A 21,389-nucleotide genomic window follows, 5' to 3' on the forward strand; every position below is an offset into this window, starting at 1 on the left:
GGAAATGTAGGAGAATGTGAGGAAATTACACAAGCCAGCTGTGTGGCCCACAGTACACATCATTACCGCATCTGCTATTCATATATACTCCAGTGGTGGAAGAAGTACTTCGATATTTAACTTTAGAAAAAACAAAATGCCACAATGTAAAAAAAAACTATGTAATAAGTAAAAGTCCTGCATTTCAAATTGTAGGCTTAAAAGTACCAAAGTATTCATAGTCTACTTGAAGTAGGCCTACAAAAAATAAAAGCATCCTATTATGTATTTCCTTTATGCAATATTGCTCATTTCAGAGAAAAAAGCATGAATGCATTAACCCTTTGAAACTTGTGCAAATGGAAAGAAGGCAATGAGCAACTTAACAAGAAATTAGTATAAATAAATTAGTGTAAAGTTCTAAAATAAAACAAACACAAAAAATAAAAGAAAAACAAAACAGGAAATGGGATGACAATAAAGTGTTAAATAAAAAATAATAAATGTTTTTTAATAACTTCATTTCAGTAAACCATTTTGATGGTTATGAATATAATCTAATTCTTTAATTCACTCCCTCTCTGCCTCCCTCTCTCTCTCTTTCTTGCTCTCTCTCTCTTTTAGCTTATTTTCTGGTAATCTTCTTGTCACCTTTAAATAATTTCTTGCAATTTGCAGAACATTTTATGCCAAGTTGCTGACTGCCTTTTTTTTTTAAGAAATCAAACCAATTTGCTCAGGTTTCAAAGGTTGAAATAGTTGTGAAAGGTGTCTGAACGCACCATGCGAAAACTAATATAGATCAAGGCTTAAAAGGTTAATTAACATTTATAACTTTAATGTTATCTTATCTTGCAGTTGGTAAAGGCTTACATCACTTTTGCCTCCCAAAGCAACACAAGACAAGTCAGGTCAAGTGTGACTTCAAATTTTTCAGTAAACACGATTATGTCTGTGTGACTTTGCTTGTCTGATTCTGTTTATCAAACTGGTTTCTTCATTGTTTTTGGAATCTGCCCAATGATTGCTGAGAACTGCACCAAGCCCCGGTGCCAGCAGGAACAAGTGAAGTAACTTGGTGGTGTAGGGTTTATGGTGCCAACCATGAACTGCAGGTTTGAGTTCAGCTGGGGATATTCATTACATGTTGTTCCGCATCTCTCCTCTCCCTTCATTTCCTGACATCTACTTACTGTCAACTTCCAAATAAATCAAAACATACAGAATACATGTCACGCTCCAAATTTATGAAAGATTTTGGCGATGAAAAACGGCATTGCCATTTCACATGGTTCTTTGACCTATGACCTCAAGATATTTGAATGAAAATGGGTTTGGGCATGGGTACCAATGAGTCTCCCCTTTACAGACATGCACACCTTATAGCGTCATTCACTACTGCACACAAAACCCGCTAACACCCGCTAACAACTGGCTTTTTAATACGACAATGCGTAAAATTGGCATTCACACCCAGGTCAAATGACTCTGCAGTAGACACACACACACACACACACACACACACACACACACACACACACACACACACATACACCACATATACACCAGCTGACAGAAAGGCAGACTGGTGTGCTGCAGTGGTGTGTTTACTGGCAGTGGGAATGGAGTCTATCTCCTATATTTAGCAGGTTTACCCGTGTTTGAAAAACCTGCGTGCACATGTTTATTTGGGTGGGAAAGCTGTATAAGTTAGTCCCATGCAGTTTATTTGTTTTTATTGTATTCCTAATCAAGAAAATCTGGTAAGAATTGTTTTACCTTCTCAATATTGACTTCAAATCTGTTTTGTAATGTAAAAAAATGGAATGTATCTTTCTTACATAGTTTATTAGATACACACACACACACAAAGGAGAACATAAGGATCTGTCCACAGCAACTAGTCCTGTGATTCTTCAGCCCACAGTAGACACTCTGTGTAACAAAGAGGGAACTCTTGAGAATCTGGGTTGCGGTGACTCCATCAATCTCTGTGTCCCGACTATCCACAGCAACTGGTATAAGATACACGGATCTCCCTGGACCTCCGTCTCCATGTCATTGATCAAAAGCATAATAGGGTATCGAGCCAGACTGAGATGAAGATTCAATTAGCATCGACTGCGTGTTTTCTAATGAAATTCTGAGCACCATTATTGTCAGATCAAAAGTGTGCAGCGCAAAGAGCCAACAACTCTGACGCCGAGAGAGAGAAAAAGGGTTTGTGAATGAGGACTAAGAGTGACAGACTGAGATTATCGCAGGGTGGAGGTGGGTGAGTTTATTCATGCTTTCAATTTTAATCTCTAATCTGCATGCATGAATATGTTTATCACTAGTGACATGATCTTGCTTTCTTCCATAAACACATATTTTTAGCGTACAGAATGCAACAATTAAGTAAACAGGGGAGAGTGAGGTCAGTTTGGACAGGGGGAGGTTGCAACAACTATAAAATCAAGTCTTTGCCTTCTTTGTGCACCGAGCACTGTGATTGGCTATTAAACACTATGACGCCACTGCTAAAAAGGAAATCACTCTCTCTGTTGCAGCTACACATATAAATAAAACCAACAGGGTATAAACGGAATCAAACATTTTCTAAAAAACACCTCACTTTCAACCTTAAACTCTCTCTAGCTATTCCTCAACTTTTATGTTTTAAATTCTATGGCGTGTAAGAAAAATGTTACCATACTGTTTTAGTCAAACCAAACACACACACACACACACACACACACACACACACACACACACACACAAAATATATTGTTTGAAGGCTGATTTTCTGGCCAAACAGTTTGTGCTAATGTTAGCAGTTTGAACTTTTGTTGGTACCCACAGGTAATTGAAAGAATGAAAGGGGAGGAAACTGGATTTTTTTTTTTTTAATCTGTGTAATGAAGCTTAATTTCTAAGGTGATGTATGCTACAAAGACATAAACTTCATAATTCTCACAATTCTGATTGCTTGTTTGTATCAACAGCATTTATGTGTACATTTACTTTAAATATTTAGCCTATATGTATTTAACATAACAAAATTAATTTTGATACTTAAGTACAATAAACATCAGATACTTTTAGACTTTTACTAAAGTGATATTCTGATAGGTTACCAACTTCTACCCAAGTCAGTTTCTGGTAAGAAATCTGTACTTTTACTCAAGTATAGCTCTTAGATGGTATCCACCACTGCTTAATAAATCGTTATCAGACGCCTGTATCTGTTCAGGGATTAAACTATTTTTATTACTGTTCAAGTAGTCTGTGAGTAATAGACGTTTTCTTCAGGTCGATATAAAAATGTCCTAACTGACCGCGCTCTTCCCTATTATTAGGTAGTTGAGATTGGCAGCAGTAATACAGCAGTCAATAAATTGTGAGGAAGCCACCTGTGCAGCTGAAAAACGCTTGCTCGGATGTGCAATACTTCCTTTGCTGGCACAATCAAACAAATACAAATCTGTCAGTCATAGTACCTCAGTACAATAGTTATTTTTCCCTTCAGTTTCAGGGTAAATGTAATTAAACATTATATCAGAAACCTCCCTCGGATTCAATTATTGTACATACCCACTCCCTCAAAAGGAGTCAAACACTATCATCATCTTAAGAATGTTTCACGGTTGGTTTTCAAGTTAGAATTCAATCCTTCCCTTCAATATGTTTCAGAAAATTAAAATGACATATCTTCACAGAAAGCTTGGGCATGAATTCCCAATCAGAGTGAAATATAACTTAATTTGTAATAGTGTCCTCGCTGAGTTAGATAACATGCTGCACAGCTTGTGCTCCGAACGAAAACATTCACCCAGTGAAAGACAGTTTAAAGAGATTTTAATGTGCTTTTTCATACAGTATATTGTATGCATATCCAGCATAGCATTTCTCATACATATAACTCTCTTATATCCAGGGTTAGAAACGTAGAGCTGAGAGGATGATTAACAGTCAGTCTACCATAACATTACGTCTGCCATACAGTGATGGCACAGCACAGCCGCCTCAGAGGCTCCCTTTGTACTCCGAGGGCATAATACTGACTCCAGCTGTTTTCAACCGAATTCTCCAACTGCAAAAAGTAATAACACTGAGAAACAAATATCTAAAAACAATAAGTGTGCTGAGGTTGAGTACATTATTTACAGAAAAAAGCAAATAAAAACAGAAGTTAACGAATACAAAGTTGGAAAATAAGTCAGAGAAATCAGCCATATCCTAACCATCCATAACTCTGATTATACTTGATTTAAATCCACAATTCACAGCAGTTTAGAGGCAAAAAAACTGTCCCCTGCTTCTTCATCGTAATCAATATGACTATGATTCCCATCATTATAATCATCATCATGGTCATTAACATTGTCTCTTTTTTTTTTTTCCTCTTTGCAGTTCAGCCTCACTTTCTTTATCCAAAGTAAGGGTGCTCACTTTGGAAGTTGTAGTCCGGACACACTTTTTGAACCAGCTTGTAGTCGATGCTGAAGAAAGAGATGAAGATGCAGATCACCTTGAAGGGTTTGGCGCACAGCCAGGCGGCGTGGGACTGGGTGTGCTCTGTGAAGCAGGTCTGAGAAGGATCGTACAGGCAGGGTTTGGGCTTCTTGGATCTGTTGGTTTTCTCGTACTCTACCCGACAGTTAAAGGTCTTTGTCTCTTTGGGGTCGATGGTGGACTGCTGGGTCTCTTGGATCTGGATGTCCTGCTGGGTGTGAGGGTGCAGCTGCTGTTGCTGGAGTACCTCAAACTCCACCACTTTGGTCGGCGGCACGATACTGACCGAGACATTTCCCAGGCTGGACGAGTTGTGGCGGAAGTAAACGGTGAACGTCCCGTTGATGTGGTCCACGATCTTCCCCGTCACCAACAGGCTGAACTTCATGGTCTTGACGTTGAAGTAGAAGTCTCCCCAGCCGAAGATCTTCTTGGTCTTCATGGCTGTTTTTAGCGAGGGCTTGCGCTTAGAGCGGTATCCTGTCTGGTCCAGGAGCAGGGACTGGTTTCGGGCTGTGTCGTACGGGTTGAAGAAACTGTAGGTGGGCGGCTTGGATTTCATGGGTGTCTGGTCGATGGAGGTGGAGAAGATACGTGTTTGGTATGGTGGCTTAACCACTCCCCCTGTCGTTCCTCCCACTGCACCTCCACCCATGCCGTATGGAAGAGTCTTCATCACCGACCCCACTGGGCGCAGGTCTGAGAACTCCACCTGCTTCTCCAACCCTTGGACCTGGAGGAAAAAAAACAGAAAGGAGAAAATGTTTCGTTACAAAAGGACAATGGCTATTTAATTTGAATTTTCACATATTATTATATATAAGAGAATGTCAAAAGCATCATGAAACAAAACTTAGCATGTCTATGTTTTTATCAAGACTACAGTGAGCAACAGCTTGTAAAATACATCCCCATTAATATTAAAATGATCTTGCTACATTTTAGAGATCTTTTTTGACAACAGCCCTGTGGGAAATCAAAAGAGCAGAAGTGCCCAAGCTGTTTCTGACACGCCAGAAATACATCTGAGTGTCCAAAAAACAAATTGCTGATTGTTTGGGAAATTGATCACTTGGTAAAACGACAAAAAACAACCGATCTGCCGGGAATTTGGCCCAGTTGGGTTTAGAGCCTATGAGTCAAGCAAGATTATAACAGTTAACTAAAAATGAACTAAACTAACCTAACAAAAACTAAAAAAAAAAACTTTAGTTAACTGAAATTAAAGTAAAAAGTAAAATTTAGAAGAAAAAATGAAAGTTAACTGTAATGATATTGTGTTCTTACTAAATGAACTAACATTATAATTTTTACTTTTTTTTAGTTTTAGTCTGTCAGTTTGTTCAAATTTGTCTTCACATTAAGAGAGAGAGATTGAGATCTTTACAAGTAACCATGTTTGTATTGTGATACCTATTTTAAACTTCTTAAATCTTGCCCTTGACAAATGCCCCCAATGACAAAAAATGAACTAAACCTAATACTAAAACAAATAAAAACTAAACTTAAACAAGGAAATCCACTCTGGAAAGTGACTGAAACTAAAGAGAATTGAAAAAAAAGAAAAACAGAAGTGTAATAACTCTGGAGTTTGAGTGTGAGCAGAAAGATTCTGGATGCAGTGCAGAGCGGATTTTGAAAAAATTTAAAGCATTGCCCTATCATCTGCTGACCACGACCCCGAAGCATGCCTGACATAGACTGGATTTATGTATTACACATACACTTTTTTTCCCTCAAAGACTGGCCATTGCTGACTCGACAATGGAGTTTACAAAGTACTTTCAAAAGGAAACTGAAACAACGGTGTGTGATTTGAGCGGAGCGACCTGAGGCGGCTTTGAGCAGTTCTACACCTCTGTCAAAGGCACGAAACATAAAATAGTGAGCACCATACAGCAGACGTAAAACGAGCCCCCTTTCTGTTGCCTAAATGCACTGAATATACTGAAAGTTGAACCAGCAACCTTCAACTGGATCTTGTTTGGCCTCTTTACCTCTAAGCCACGCTGAAAAGATCAGAGATGTTAATTATTCAGAAATTTACATTGGATTCAATCTTGAAACAGTCTGGACAAAATCTAATATACAGAGAAAAATTCCATTATGTCCAATTTCATTTTACACACATTATCATAATGGTAAGTGCTGTATAGGTCACTCTTCTGCAGAGATCTTTTTACCTCACATGATTTTTATTTCCGCGAGCATTCAAGTTGTTAGATGTTGCAACGTTTCATCTCTTCAAATTCAAGAAAACAAAACCATCTATTTTTGTTAACACACTTTAATTTTGTTGTCAGTGTTGCTCTGGAGAGAAAAACAACTCTGCATGTAAGGTAATGGATGTGAGCCTTTGTTAGTTCAGACAGCTTTCTGCCTTTAATCCACAGCCTAGGTGGTTATTCACTGGGCTGATTGACTGGAAATCTTCCCCCTGCTCTCTTTCATGTCTCATCAATCACATCACTGCCAAGCTCCCATCCATATGCATGTATGTACACACTTTAAAACACAGCACACACACACACACACACACACACACACACACACACACACACACACACACTCGAGCACGCATGCAAACTTCAAGCTCGTAGCTGTCATGAAGTGACAGCGCAAATTTTACAGCTATTCGGAGGGGTTACATGTGCTTCCCCTGAGGATGCATTTGGATAGAGTTTTAAACTGTTCTGCTGGATAAACAAACCAAAGCAAAAAATGAAAATGGCATCTCAAAACAAGCACAGGATCAGATCTTTGTGTCTTCTCATGCACGGACAGTTTCCCTCTCCCTTCATTCCTATCCAGGGCAGTGGAACCGACAGGTTTGTGCCAAAGCGCTCCTCATCTTTCATCAATCATTGAACCTAATAATAACTCCATATTGCTATTCGCAGAGGCAACAGTGCAGCGCTCAATACACCTCCTAATGTATTCAGTCATTCAATTAATGTATCTATGTCTGTTGGCCATTCATTAACATGCCCGCAGAGCTGATTTCTAAGTAGATTGATTGAGGGGAAAATAACTGAAAGTTTATTGACCACTGGAGGAATGAATTACCAAAAAAGACAGGTGTTGATAAATGACCAGTGACTGGGATAATGACCTGCTGAAGATTTTTAACACACCTCGACTCCCTTTGGTACCATGACAGGAAGCCTGTGCAGTGGTCTTGCAATTTTTAAGCTGGTGAATCAGTGATGTGAGCCAACGTTGACAGGTAGGAATACAGTTGATGGCGGAAAAAACACCAGAATACATGCAGCAACAAACAGTGTATACAGTGCATGCAAGATGGGGACTTCCTGTGAATGCGCTGTCAGCAGTGCTGTCAGCTAGCTCCATGTGTTGCCATCTGTCAGGCTAACACTCTGCTGGTGCAGTCCTAATCATTTCTCTTGCTGATGGCACAGAGCTCAAACTAGCACCATCATCATAATCCTTAACCATCTTCAGTGGCAACATCACGCTAGGAACCTCAACCTAACCTTCAGGGTCAACTGTATGACGCTAAGAAATGATTTTATGATGGGGTCTGAGGTCAGGTCTTTCTGAGGAGGGGTGGAGGGGGGGGCGCAGTACACAGTCAGCAACTTTAACAAACATCGATTGAGTGAAAAAAGATGAGTATGGAGAAAGGGCCTCTTCTTCTGTGGCACGAAAAGTAATAAAATGCCAACAGAAAGCAACGAATAGATGGGCTTTTTATTAGCATAAATATGAAATATTTTTTTGTGCTGGACAGTAAATCCATTTAAAGGGTGAGGATTTGTTAGAAGAAATATCAGATATTTTCTCCTGACGTGAAATCCATAAGCTATAGACTTTTTGCAAAACAGCGGATGTTTGCTATAAGGTCACATCAGGCTGCCGCAACCAGCGAGAGATTGACGGTTTGAAAAATACAGCTTTACGCTTTTCTTCCTCCTCAGCTTCTGTTCAGTTAGGTTACAATGAGTGAGAAGTAAGTTTTAGAGCAATAGCCAGAGGGATGTTGCTGGGGTGATGAAGAGGTGCTGAAGCTAAATACACACAGGTGCACGCACGCACGCACGCGCACGCACGCACGCACGCACGCACACACACACACACACACACACACACACACACACACACACACAAACAGGCACACAGCAGATACACTGTATTTACACACTAAGAAACTAAACTAGAGAGGCTTGTAGGTTACAGCTGAAAGAAATTTGAGTACCAATTGTAATTCATCAGTCACACGTTAAGAAAATGAAAACCATGATCATATGATAAGGAATACCGAAACACGCACGTACTTTTGTTTACATAGTAATAATCTAAATCTGCTGTAATTCTGGGAAGAGCTGGATTAATAATAAGTCACCTCTGCTGTATTTATGTTTGTTCACTATGTTTAATAGTCTGTTAAAATATTAAAAAAAAATCTAGAGGTTTATTATCAGGCGTCTGTGTATATTTGACACTGATCCTGTATCTGATTTTGGTGAGACATATATGTTAAAATCAAGAATAAAAAACTTTAAGTACAACATACAGCATCAACTGCATGAAAACAAAAATTACAGAAAGGCTCTATATAATTTCGGGTCAGAAGGGGTGGCATCAGAATCCCAGAGGTCACTGCTTGGTCGCTTGTATAGGAATCAGAGGATCTGCAATAATAACCAGTTGGGAGATGCACATCACATTTTGTTTGAATTTAAGCAAGGATAATAAATGATAGCTACAAGCACTTGCCATAATATTTTAACCGTCCATCAATAGTTAAGTACATTTTGTAATTATAGTGGGATAACCCAAAACCTAAAATAAGTGACAACACAACAAAATAAAAATAGATATCTGAAATGTTACTAAACATCAGCATAATTCAATTACTGGGTCTGTAATATCTTTGGCAGGTCTTTTAGGGTTTGGGTTCATAATTTTGGACCTGTCAATATCTCTAATCTGCATGCTAACAAAGTTAATATTTACCTTTATTTTTTTCATGTTACCATGATAACATTATTCAGTTTTCACCTAACACAAAATACACTTCAGGTTGATGGAAATGTCATTAGTTCTGCAAGAATTTGTCACAAACCGAAAGTTCACAATGGCTCTATCTAAAAAGTGAGGTATGATAATAGTTATTGCAATTCATACTGAAGGGGACATAAATGTTTGAACCAGACTGCATATAAAAATGGAGAAGGTGTCTACATTTCCTCCAACTGTAAAAAAAATAAAGCCAAAATATCTCAGATATGAGCACTGCCATCTTGTGCTGGTGACGTCACTGAAGCCAAAGTCTGCACAGTAGTAACCTGGGACTGAGCCAAGGTATCGAAGTCCTACCAAAACACCCGTCCAGCCCAGTCGTTAATTAGTTAAGTCGTTAACGAGTTAATCACAGCTGTCAATCATGTTGTCACACCCCCTTTATGTAGCATCAAATAAGCAATCAAAAACAAACTTTTCAGAAAAACAAATACTTGAACAAACAAAAACCATCAAATGCCTGCTTAGATTTTTTTTTTGTTTGGTCCATGTCTCATGAGATAACATAAAGGGGGCGGGGTTTACGACCTATATCTCAGCCACCACATGGCGATATTTTGGCTTCATTTGATATGCTTGATATTTTTTTTTACAATAAACAAAAGAAAAATTATGAAAACAAACCAAAATAACGATTGAAATAGATGATATCATATAAAATGAACTCAATTAATAAATTCTATTAAAAAAAATCTAATCTATATTCTGGATCCATATCTGGATCTATATTTAAAAAGCAGTAGGAATAAGTATAAATACATACTATATTCATCTTTATATATAAGGAGGAAGGCTTCACTTTGGGGGAGCTGTCATGCCGTCCATATTTATATAAAGTCTATGGTTTGCACTAAATTTCATGGCAATCCATCCAATAGTTGTAGACATTTCACTCAAAGCCACAAAAGTGAGCCTTGTGGTAGCACCAGTCATCAGAGGATCATGAAAGTCATCTGGATTCATCCTGCGGGGACCGTGAATATCTGGACAAAACTGAATCAAAATCCATCTAACAGCTGTTTAGATATATCAGTTTGGAACAAAGTGGTGCACCAACTAACTATCAAGTAAAAAAAACTCTTTTAATCTCAGGAATGTGCAAGACAAGAAAACAAGAAAATACTCAATGTAAAGGTCTGAGAAACTTGATTAAGGGGGATGTTATAGGTTCCCTCTTATGTCAATTTGCAGCTCCCAACCTGTGAACTTCCCCCGATATTTAATCTTTACTCATGTCAACATGACATTAGTGTTTGCCCCATTTAGTGATGAGATTCCTGTTTGGTAGGATGCTGGAGGAAATCACAGCAGATGATGGAATAAGCATCGTGGTGGACTTATACATATGTATGATACAGGCAACTCAATAACAGCACAATCATAGAAAGAACAATCAGATTACAGAGCACGGGAGATAGAGGGAGATAGTGAAGAAAATGTTATTAGCGGAGAAGTGAGATGAGGGGAGGGGAGAGTAAGGGGATCTTGTACATTTTCTAGGAATGGGTAACATTAATCATCCATAACTTCATTTGGAGGTTCATATGGGCAAAAAAGCATCTTAAGTTGCTGCTTAGATGGGAGGCCTATAACCTACCTGGAAGTACACGCAGGAATGAAATGTAGGGATTGTTCAATGAGGAGATTATGAGTGTAGCTCAGGGTGAGTGACAGACAGAGAAGACGCACATTCTGGCAGATAGAGAAGGGTTTAGGAGAGAAAGTGAAGGATAGACTGTGTGGTAAAGAGCTTCGCACCAACTTATTTAATAAGAGAAGGTCAGATGAGCGCCAGAATTGACTGCTGAAACCTGATATATCACATGCCACCACAATTAAGATCTCTTTTCATCATTAAGGAAGCTTTGGATCAATGGCAGCACCTCTGCTCTCCCGTTCTTTCTCTGTATATCGGCTATCTGATCCTCCATCGGCTCTCTCTCACCTTCATCCATAACTTCCACACCTCCTTGATAGTATTCAGAGGAAATGGACCTCGCTGGCTGGCTCCCCTGCACAAATCCAACCAACTCCATCTCTTGCCTCCCGCCCTCTCATCCTTCCCCCCCGGAGGACTGATGAGAGAATGAGAGTTGCTTGTCTCAGAGCTCTCTCCAAGGCTTGTTTCTTTGTTTAATTGGAGTTTTATTGGTGACAATCAATTCATTTCTATCTGTGCTCTAGGCTGCATTGATCTGCTGTCACAGAGAAGAGTCAAATGTACAGTTCCACTCCCACTGCACTACAAACCACAAGCTCTGATGCCAGCTACTGATAGTTTTTTTGACTCTCTGTTTCTACTTCTTTACTCCTTGTTGTGGTAAAAAACAGAAATCACTTTCACATTTTTTTCAGGTTTACCCTGAGGTGGGACCAAGTCACTGTCTTGCAGGTCACCAGTAAGTCTTAAGTCTTTGCCCCTCAGTCAAGACTGATGAGTCTCAAGTCAAGACAAGTCAAACAAGAGTCAAGTTCCTAAACTTTTGAGTTTTGACTCCAAAACAAGTCATAACGCACTATTTACCAAATGTAATGCCATTTTAACAGAATAATATTAACATTAACAGTCAGCATATTTACAGGATGTCAGAAAAAGTTTGATTATTGTTTAAGTCAGACAAACACTTGACTTTTAAAATACTCGTAAACATGTAAGTCTGACTGAAATTGAACCAAGTCAAATTTCTCAAGGTCAGACACAAATAGATAATGCTTTTTCATGTATAGGCCTGAACTGGCCTAGGCGCTCTGCACATGCTCCATAGTCCCTGTGCGGGCTTTGATCCAGAAGCTGAACAGTATAAATTCGTAGAAGAAAGCTGGGAGAAACAATGGCCACAGACCTGAGGATTCAACTAACACGGATAGGGTGCTGGGTGGCGCCCTGTCCATTTTCAAATTCACAATGAAAATACTTTTTTTTGTATTTTGAATGTAAATAAGGTGCTCCTGTACATAAAAAGCATCAAAAACGAGATTGTTTGTCAAAAAACAGTGCCAGAAGAGGATCCCCCAGACTCCCTGACAAGGGTCCAGGCTAATTATTTATGTATTCATTATTAATGTTTGTTTATTATTCGGCCCCTGGCCTGCTGTCACTTTGCAAAAGTGGCCCTCGGGCAAAGCAAGTTGAGTGTCCCTGTCGTACTGAATCATGTTTAATTTTTTTTCTCTTTTTTTGGGAACTTCCACCACCAACACCACCAAAAACAACAAACACCTACCCCGTATGACACAACACTTGAGTTAAAAACAAAAGACTAAAAATCGTAAAACTGAATTGAAAAATAAAATGAAAGCTTTAAAGATCCTGAGAAGAATAATTTCAAGTGTTACAGGTTTCTGTATTTGCAACTTTACTCTCCTCTTCCATGTCTGCCAAAAACATGTTACCCGGCAAAGGCAGCTGGAGTCGCATGATCATGTGACATCCAGCCCAGATTTGCTACGGCCTCAGGCTGCCAGAAAAATGCGCTGGACTTTGAAGCCAATTTGACATAACTGCCAAACTGTGTAAACACAACTTCTGGATCCATCAGTGATGCCACTGGGTCTAAAAAGACTTTTTCCATAGACTTACACTGTGTGAGAGATGTCTGAAATCAGTGAATACATTTGTTTGGCCATCACAACCATGCATAAATAATGGACATAGCTACCATGTCTTCACCCATTTGTTTGTGGACTGCCATTTTGAAGGCTTGCTATTGACGCCTTAGAGATATCCCGTCACTTAAAGCTGTCCTGCCCATAAATATGCATAATCGTGGCCCTCAATGAAATGTAAACAGGTGACTCATTAAAAAAAAATGCCCCTCACACAGTTGTCACAAATGCTGAAATTAGCAACAGAGACAAAAAAGTTTTTTGTACCAGGCTGTAAACATGTTTATTTCTGCTGTAAACTTTGGCACTTTAACATGGGGGTCCATGGAAATTTACCCTGTTTTAGAGCCAGCCTCATGTGGCCATTAGAGGAACTGCAGTTTTTGGCACTTGTGCGCTGGCTTCGTTTGCCCTCAGAGGCATGGTCCCAGTTATGCTGTATACAGTTATATTTATACATCCATGCATAGCCTGCCCTGAATGGACACATTTTAGTGTTTCCAACAGAACTGAAATCTATGTGTGGCGGTAGCTGATGACAGAGGATGGACATCATGAGGGTTTGAGTCACAGCGCTAATAACTGGTCATGTGATCCGATCAGAGCTGATCAGACTGAAGAGGAGAAGCAGAGTGCAGAATGAGTGAATGCAAACTTTTAGACCCAGCGCAATCAACGGTTACATTTTATTTAAATTGTACTGCTCAGTCGGTGACAACAGTATGCCGGACGCACGAGAGTGTGGTGCAATGAATAACCACACAGTATATTTCAATAGTGTTAGAAAAACAATGTGTGGTGTCAGATTGTTGTTGTAATTGTGGCAGCTTGCTACAAATTAAGGAATGTGAGTTAAAATCCTGGCTTGTACTGCTCCAGGGTATATACAGTCACATCACCCAACCCTGCTGCTAAGTGTCAACAAAATCCTACTGAATAGTGGATAGGTGTGGACGGCAGTCTCTGGTAGACAGAGTGGGAACCCAAAAGCAGACATGAAGATCTGAAAGCCTTATGCTGGCATCAGACAGATAGGTCTGAAACAGCAGAACAAGACAAATCAGGCAGCAGGACACCCACAACCATTAGTCAAATCAAGAAAACACATTTAGATGTTGAAGCCACCAGAACATTGCATGGTGTCCAAATTCATCTCTGGGCTGAGGGGTAAGGACTCAAAATATCCAGAGGAACAGGTTGTCATTGTTCTGAAAGAGGCCAGCTGAGGTGCTTTGGGCATTTACAGGTGTTGTAGCATCAAAGGTGCCTCCCTGTAGCACCTCAAGGCAGACCTACAGGTCTCATACCAGGGATTACAAATCAGATTTGCCTTCTGAACATAGCAGGAACCCCCTGGAAATTTTATCAGACGTGACTTAAAAAAAGAATGTCTCGGCCACCACTACATGGAGCTGAATGGGATGTCTAAGTTGTCAACAGACACTTTAGAAGTTGAACCCATGTCCATTTGGTTAGGATATTTTATAAATTTATGAAAGTGTTCCAAAGTGTTCATTGCTGCTGTAATAATAGAACTAATTTGTGAGGCAAATAAGACAGAGAAGCTGACTTGAACATATTTCAGTGCCGGCAGTGAGGCACCGTGGCTCAGCAGTGACTCCACTCTGTTTTGACAATGATCATATTATAAAAAAAGAAACTTTTCTTCCTTGTTCCCCCCAAAAATATGGGAGAACTGAAAATGACATTTAATTACAAAAAGCAAAATAAAGCCAGGAGGAAAAAAGATAAACCAGTAGGGGGAAAATGGAGAGAGAGAGAGAGAGAGAGAGAGAGAGAGAGAGAGAGAGAGAGGAAGGGAGGGAAAAGAAGAAAAAGAAAAGGCAGTAAAAGCGATTTCGCAGTCCAGTGGTGTCGCTGGATTATCATGAAAATGAAAGCTACTGAGTCAGGGAGTATCAGGGAGCAAGGAAATGGAGCCGAGACAGATAACACAGTAAGGGAGAAGAAGAAAACGAATAAGAGAACGAGTGTAGAGAAAGCAGAGAGGTCTGTAAGACAATGTGAGGGGAAAGTGCAAAGAAAGAGAGAAAAGGTAAAAAGACAATATATATACGACACACAGTGAGATTATGAGTGCAATAAGACAGAAATGAGAATCACTTCACCCCATAGAAAATAATCAGAGGTTTCTTGAGAAGTAATATCAGTAATATTGTTTCGAGAAGACCAGCTCAGCTCCGAAATAATTTTTAGTTAAAGAAGGGATGAAGTCTTTTTCCCATGTAGTAGGCAAAATCTAAAAAGTATTTGTGGTTGATCATGAGCAAAAGTTTCATATAGAGGAATCTGTACCTTCTGTATAGGCCAACATTTTGTAACTATTTCAGAAAGGCAGAAAGCGAGAAAGCGAAAAAGAGAGAAAGAAAGAAAGAAAGAAAGAAAGAAAGAAAGAAAGAAGACAGTACAGCCATCTGATGTCTACGTAAGAGGATCTATAAAGGTATTGTGTGCTAGCTTAAGTGTTATATACTGACAATATTGCAAAATATTGCAGAAATCCCTGTTTTGTGGTGTGTAAGGTAACACATGATGGGCTGTAGGAAATTCAGCATGTGTGGAAAAACAAACCCTCAAGGCAATTTTTCATTTTTGTTGCATTGCTTTGGCACTTGGAAACGTTTTATGTTTTGCTGCATGTTTTTTATTTACAGAGTTTCATATTTCATCAATTAGCATCTTAAATTCAGACTCTCTTTTGGAAAATATTGTTTGTGCAAGACAGCTGAACTTCTTTAATGCCTATCAGCATCACTAGTTATTAAGCCACGAGAAACATCGAGATGAAAGAAAGTCTGCAACAGAGATCCAGTGAAGGCAGAGAGGTGACTTGAAGTCAGAAATGTTGGGAGACAGTATATCACTGCCATACAGGGTTCATCTACTCCGTTTACCTTTACAAAGCAAATCTACCACCTAACCAAAAGTCTATAAGAACAAAAACAACAACAGTTACACATTTGTTTAATCCAAACAAAAATAGAGGAGCATATAAAAACAGCAAGTTGTAAATTTACGGGGGTTTATGTTAAGTCAAGTTAATGTTTAGAAACCTTTAAAAACAACAAAAAATGATGGCCGAAATGTTTTACAAAGAATTTGAATAAAACACAGAAATGATCAAATAAACACAGTCAAAAATATGAGAATATAGGTACATTATTAAAAGCATATCTTGATAAAATCATAACACCAACAGCATTGCACAAACGTGTTTGGCCAGAAGCAGTAACTTCCTAAAGTCTCCGCTGGTTACCTGGCAACCTCATTGTGGCAACAAAAAATGGGCTAACTGCTTCCGGTCCTAATTCCGGGCTAAGACAACTGGCTACTGACTGTAGCCGTATATGTAGTATGAGTATGAGTATCAGTCCTCTTTTCTAACTCAAGATATTCCTTAAAACACGCCCCTCTTTCTCTTGGTATCTCGTCAGGTCACAAAATGCTGCCAGCTGTGATATGTTGCAATCACAGTCTGAATTAGGAAACACATTGCCACAGTCTAACAAACCCTTTCACTATTACACATTAAGATCAACGCTGTTACATTTTACGCTCAATTTGCATTACAATCCAAACTCCTGCCAACTGTCACACTCAGCTGTAACCCACAGTGTACACGAGGATCACAGCATAATGAATCTCTAATTTAAAAGAAGCAGCCACAACCAAAAACGGGAGGTGTGACAAAGTAAATACTGCCACTATAGCACAAAGGAATAAAGTAATATTATACACTCACATAGATTAACTGTCCTTAACACACCATACTGCTCTTGTTAACACTGCCTTTTGTACAACAAGGTGGGATTATGAAGCTATGCGGGATTATTATTATTAACTCAGGGGACTGAACAATCACCCAGTGAGTAGGAATCACTGCCAAATAAGCATACAGTGCTTACAACACACTGGGCATCGGTTGTGAGTGGGAGCTTTCATTCAACAATACTGCCGCTGCCAAATCAGTGCAAACACGAAGCCAAATTCAACAGCCTGGCCAAAATCTTCAGACTGCTTCAGTCCAAGAAATTATGAAATTAAAATGTAGCAACAACCCTTTAAGGAGATTAGTCAGGCCACAGTGTTATTATATAGTTAAGGTTAATATTAGACAATATGAGGAATAATCATAACAGCAAAACAGCAGCTGACACCTTGTGGCGGGACTGTCATCCCTAGGACACACAGAGATGCTTGTGGCAAGGTACAGCAGACTATGTTAATATCACAAACATAAAATCTGACTGGTACTGGCCATGTTGCCCTCACCGAAGGATAGATATTGTGCAAAACAACCAGGTACCATGATGCAATGAGATCTGCAGTGGAGCGACATTACTGCACCAAATCAGACAAAAAACTCATCCAAAATACCCAAGAAATTATACATGTAGCACAAAAAACTGCATGAAAAAAGGAATACTCAACTTGCTTTGCCCAGAGGCCACTTTTGCAAAATGCCATGGGCCAGTTAATAACAAACGTTAATGATAATAATAATATATAAATAAATAGCCCAGACTTCTGTCAAAGTGTCCAGATGTCCTCCTCTCTTCATTTTTTTGGGTAAAGGACATGTAACAGCCTGTACACATGCCACATTTTCAGCCCCAAAATCCATTGTTTCCTACGTAGAAGAGCATAATGCATGCTTAATGTGACCGCGACACCGTCAAAACACAAAAATGCTCCTGAGTGCCTATCTTTCAGGGTGCGACAGTTGCACCCTGCGATAAAGAGTTCAGGTTTTGAAATGCAGCAGCGTTCACAGCATGCCATGTGAAGAGGATGAAACAATTACAGCCAGTAGAAATCTCTCTATTCTTTCATAAATATCACTCTGGTAAATATGGAAAAGAAGTTGATCATTTTAGTGCGGGGCTACCCAGGGCTTTAAATCTGTCCACAGGACAATGTTTTCAGCCTAAAACACACTTACAAAACCATGACTGGAAAAAGATCAGCTCTGCGGTCAGGATTTCTGGTCAGAAGGTTATGATATGATGCTGGTTACGGTCACGAAGTAACCTCAGACACAACCTGCCTCCTTGCTCTTGAAGAGCAGACACACCTAGCACCCCACCACGCATTTTCCAGGCAGTTAAAGATGCAGCATGTTACCCAGCTTTTATTTCACAAACCCAGCAAAAGTCCAAAGAGGAAATGTATTTGAACATTTAGGTTTGCAAAAATTTGCTGCCAACAAGAGCAACTGCTGTAATTTCAGTCTGACTGGATGTTATTTTCTTGCACTAAAGCTCTGTAATTATCAAAACCAATACCAATTTTCTGTGTGACGTTCGGAATAGGCCTATGTGTCGTGAGGGGCAGGTGTGCTGTATGTCATCAAAGGGATGCTGGGGTGTCACAGACACTGATACCTGTAAATGTTGACTGTCTATCTTCTATCTAGCAAAGTCGATACTGCACAGAATGTGTTAGAGTGCGATGATGTGTATCAGTGAAGATATGGTCGCTCATTTTGCTTTTATAACTCCACTGGTCATTATTTGGAACAAGTAGAATATCACAATGTCATCAGTATTAATGATTACACAAAGAAATTAAAACATTTATCTAATATAACAAACTAAAAATAACTCAAATGTATAAAATAGAAAATAAAATTACAAGTTGTGGGGGTATTTTCCTTGCCTAAATTTAAACCTTGCTACTTTTTATTGGAGCAGACCGGTGGCTAGATAATAGTTTGGTTTATTTTGAACATGGATATTTTAACTGGCCAAAATGTATGCATTTTTGGTATGACTTTAGTATTTAATTATTTAAACATGCTGTGGTAAAAAAAACTTGAAAATGATCACGGAGGCACTTCGGGGCCTATTAAACAACAATATTACAGAGTCTGATAACAACTTGATTTGATTTTTAAATGGAATTTAAAAAAAAAATGCCTGTGTAGAGATGAAGAGGATATTGTTACGATTTTAGCATGTAATAATTAAAATGCTCTCTCGATATTAACGTCTATGGCCATTCAAGTATAGATAACTGAATTTACATCCCTGTTACTGTGGTGTCAACCTCGTCTCTGACAAAGACAGACAGCAGAGGACAGAAGCAGTGCAACCATAAATTACATAATTAACGCCGTAGAGACCCTCAGCATACTTATTTTCAATATTATGCTACAATTTTGGTACAAAAAGTCACCTGCCAGTGTGGCAAACAGCCTTCTGAGATTTATTTGCCAAACAAAATTTGGTGCTTGGTGAGTGTTAATTTTTGATCGTGTTTACATATTTAAGTATACTTTAAACTGTTAAGAGGTAGTATATTGTTCAATTTTGGTTCAGATTTGCTGATGGAATAAGTTTTTTTTCACATCATTGACCAGGTTTTGTGCTTTATTTTGGGGAAAAAGTGTCAGTTAAGGCACTGTTCAGGCACCGGTACTATTTTAAGTGTTTTGTCATCGCTACCCTACAGTTTTTTTTTTTAAAAAGTCGCCAAACAGAAGTGTGAAAACAAAGCGTAAGTCTCACGGCTTCTCTTACATCTCTCTCTGCCGCATGCTGAAGGTAGACAAGGGAGGGAGTGAATAGAAACCGCAGTATGCTTTATCTGTAAAGTCATTAGAAGATTTTACTCTCAAGAGCCCGACTTCGGTGGCCATAGATCAACTACATGCAGGAGTCCTCCCTTGTTCCTCCTATCTTACTGATCACATCAGATCAGCATGCCGGAGTGTTTTTGCCCAGCTGGCTGGGTGGGCAGACTTCTTGCATGTCTCCAGTGATGCCATGGCACCTGATCAATCACCTACGGCGACTCTTTGGGGACCCGTCGAAGATGAGGGGGGCGAGAGGAGGCACCGGTTGGATTGAGGGTGTCTAGTTTGCATGCTGTATGGCAGGCAATGCATCAAAAGATGACAGCCATCCCATTCTTCCTTAAATAAGAGTGGTGAGACTCTAGCTGGCTGTGCCTTAACTTTAATCATTCATCTAAATAACTGTTGCAGAAGTCTGCTACCGGAGGGAGCCGCAGCCCGGCTGGCTGCCATGGGCGCGGGGGAATATGAAAACTGACGTTGCGCTACTGGATTTCTCATTTGTAAACGTGTAAACATATATTTGACTCAGATTGCAAAAGCACAAAAGCGCTTGTCCTCATCACCCACAACCCTGCACTCACTCCTCTTCCCTCACGCTCTCTCTCTCATAGATTTATGTAGATGCCGCATAGATTCGGAACGAGTTAGAAATTCATCAAGGTTAGACTGAGCGGGTTCGGAGGAGGTGCAGGGTACTCGGGCGCTGGCAGCATGAGCGACGTGTTGAGCAGCTAAGTGACAGTGATTGATGCCCTCTGTGTTTCGCAACTTATCAAGTGCATATACACACACACTCACTCCGCAAACATATAAACAGCAGAAACATTTGAGATAAATAAAGAATCAAATAAACACAGGGGACTGGCAAAGAAAACGAACTATCTGCATAATGAATAGACGAGATGGAAAGAAGGAGGGAGAAGAGAGGCAGAGATTCCCAGCGGGAGAAACTGAGCCTGGGAGACGTCTGTTAGGGAGGGATACAGGGACACATGGGCCTGTGACGACTCCGACAAGTCACCCAGGCGGCAAAATAAAGCCCGGCTTCCTCAGATTTGTTTCCAGTGCTCATCAGTAGGAGAGCTGGATGACGGATGGACTGGCGCTGGGCGCAACGCGAGCGTGTCAAAGTTACTCACCATAATAAAGACCTGCTCTTTTTCCTTCCATCCGCTTCCCTTTTTTTTTTTTTCTTTTACAGCCACCTGCAGTCCCACTGCCTACAACCGATTTCATTTCATTTTAATCTGCCTTTGTTTTTGTCTTCCTTCACACCTCAATTCCTACATCCTTCCTTGAATCAATCTCTGATCAGTCTTCACTTCTTCCACTCTTCCCTTTCTTCCTTAATTTCCTCTTTCCTGCATCCTTCTTATTTATCTAACCATCCCTGACTTTAACATTGTGACAAATTCCTTCTTTCATCGCCTATCTCTCTATCCATTTATTTCCGTCCAACAACTCACTCACGAAATTACTCTGATTTTAAACACATCCTGAAACTTAATTGCTTCTCTTTTCCCAAATTTCTCTCATCTATCCTAGATCCCTCTGTCCTTGCTTCATCCCTTCCTTTATTCCCCCTTACTAAACTGATTTTTCCATTCTTCCATTCATCCCTCCACCCTTCCTTTATTCCATCTCTGATCTCTCTTAAATTTCT

The 21,389-nt window shown here is 39.7% G+C and overlaps 1 protein-coding gene across 4 annotated transcripts in view; it reads right to left on the reverse strand.

Annotated features, from left to right (window-relative positions):
- Nucleotides 1–3,808: 3,808 nt before the first annotated feature.
- The window catches only part of LOC121951326 (neurexophilin-4), a 137,219-nt gene continuing 119,638 nt past the window's right edge, over nucleotides 3,809–21,389 (reverse strand). For all 4 annotated transcript variants that reach the window (XM_042497616.2, XM_088088846.1, XM_088088841.1 and 1 more), the window contains one exon: nucleotides 3,809–5,209. In XM_042497616.2, coding sequence (XP_042353550.1) covers nucleotides 4,391–5,209 — 819 coding nt within the window. In that variant the 3' untranslated portion in view covers nucleotides 3,809–4,390. The remainder of the gene's footprint in view (nucleotides 5,210–21,389) is intronic.

The sequence above is a fragment of the Plectropomus leopardus genome, chromosome 2 (genome assembly GCF_026936395.1).
Source record: "Plectropomus leopardus strain MGB_pleo_1.0 chromosome 2, ASM2693639v1, whole genome shotgun sequence".
Lineage (NCBI taxonomy): Eukaryota > Metazoa > Chordata > Actinopteri > Perciformes > Serranidae > Plectropomus > Plectropomus leopardus.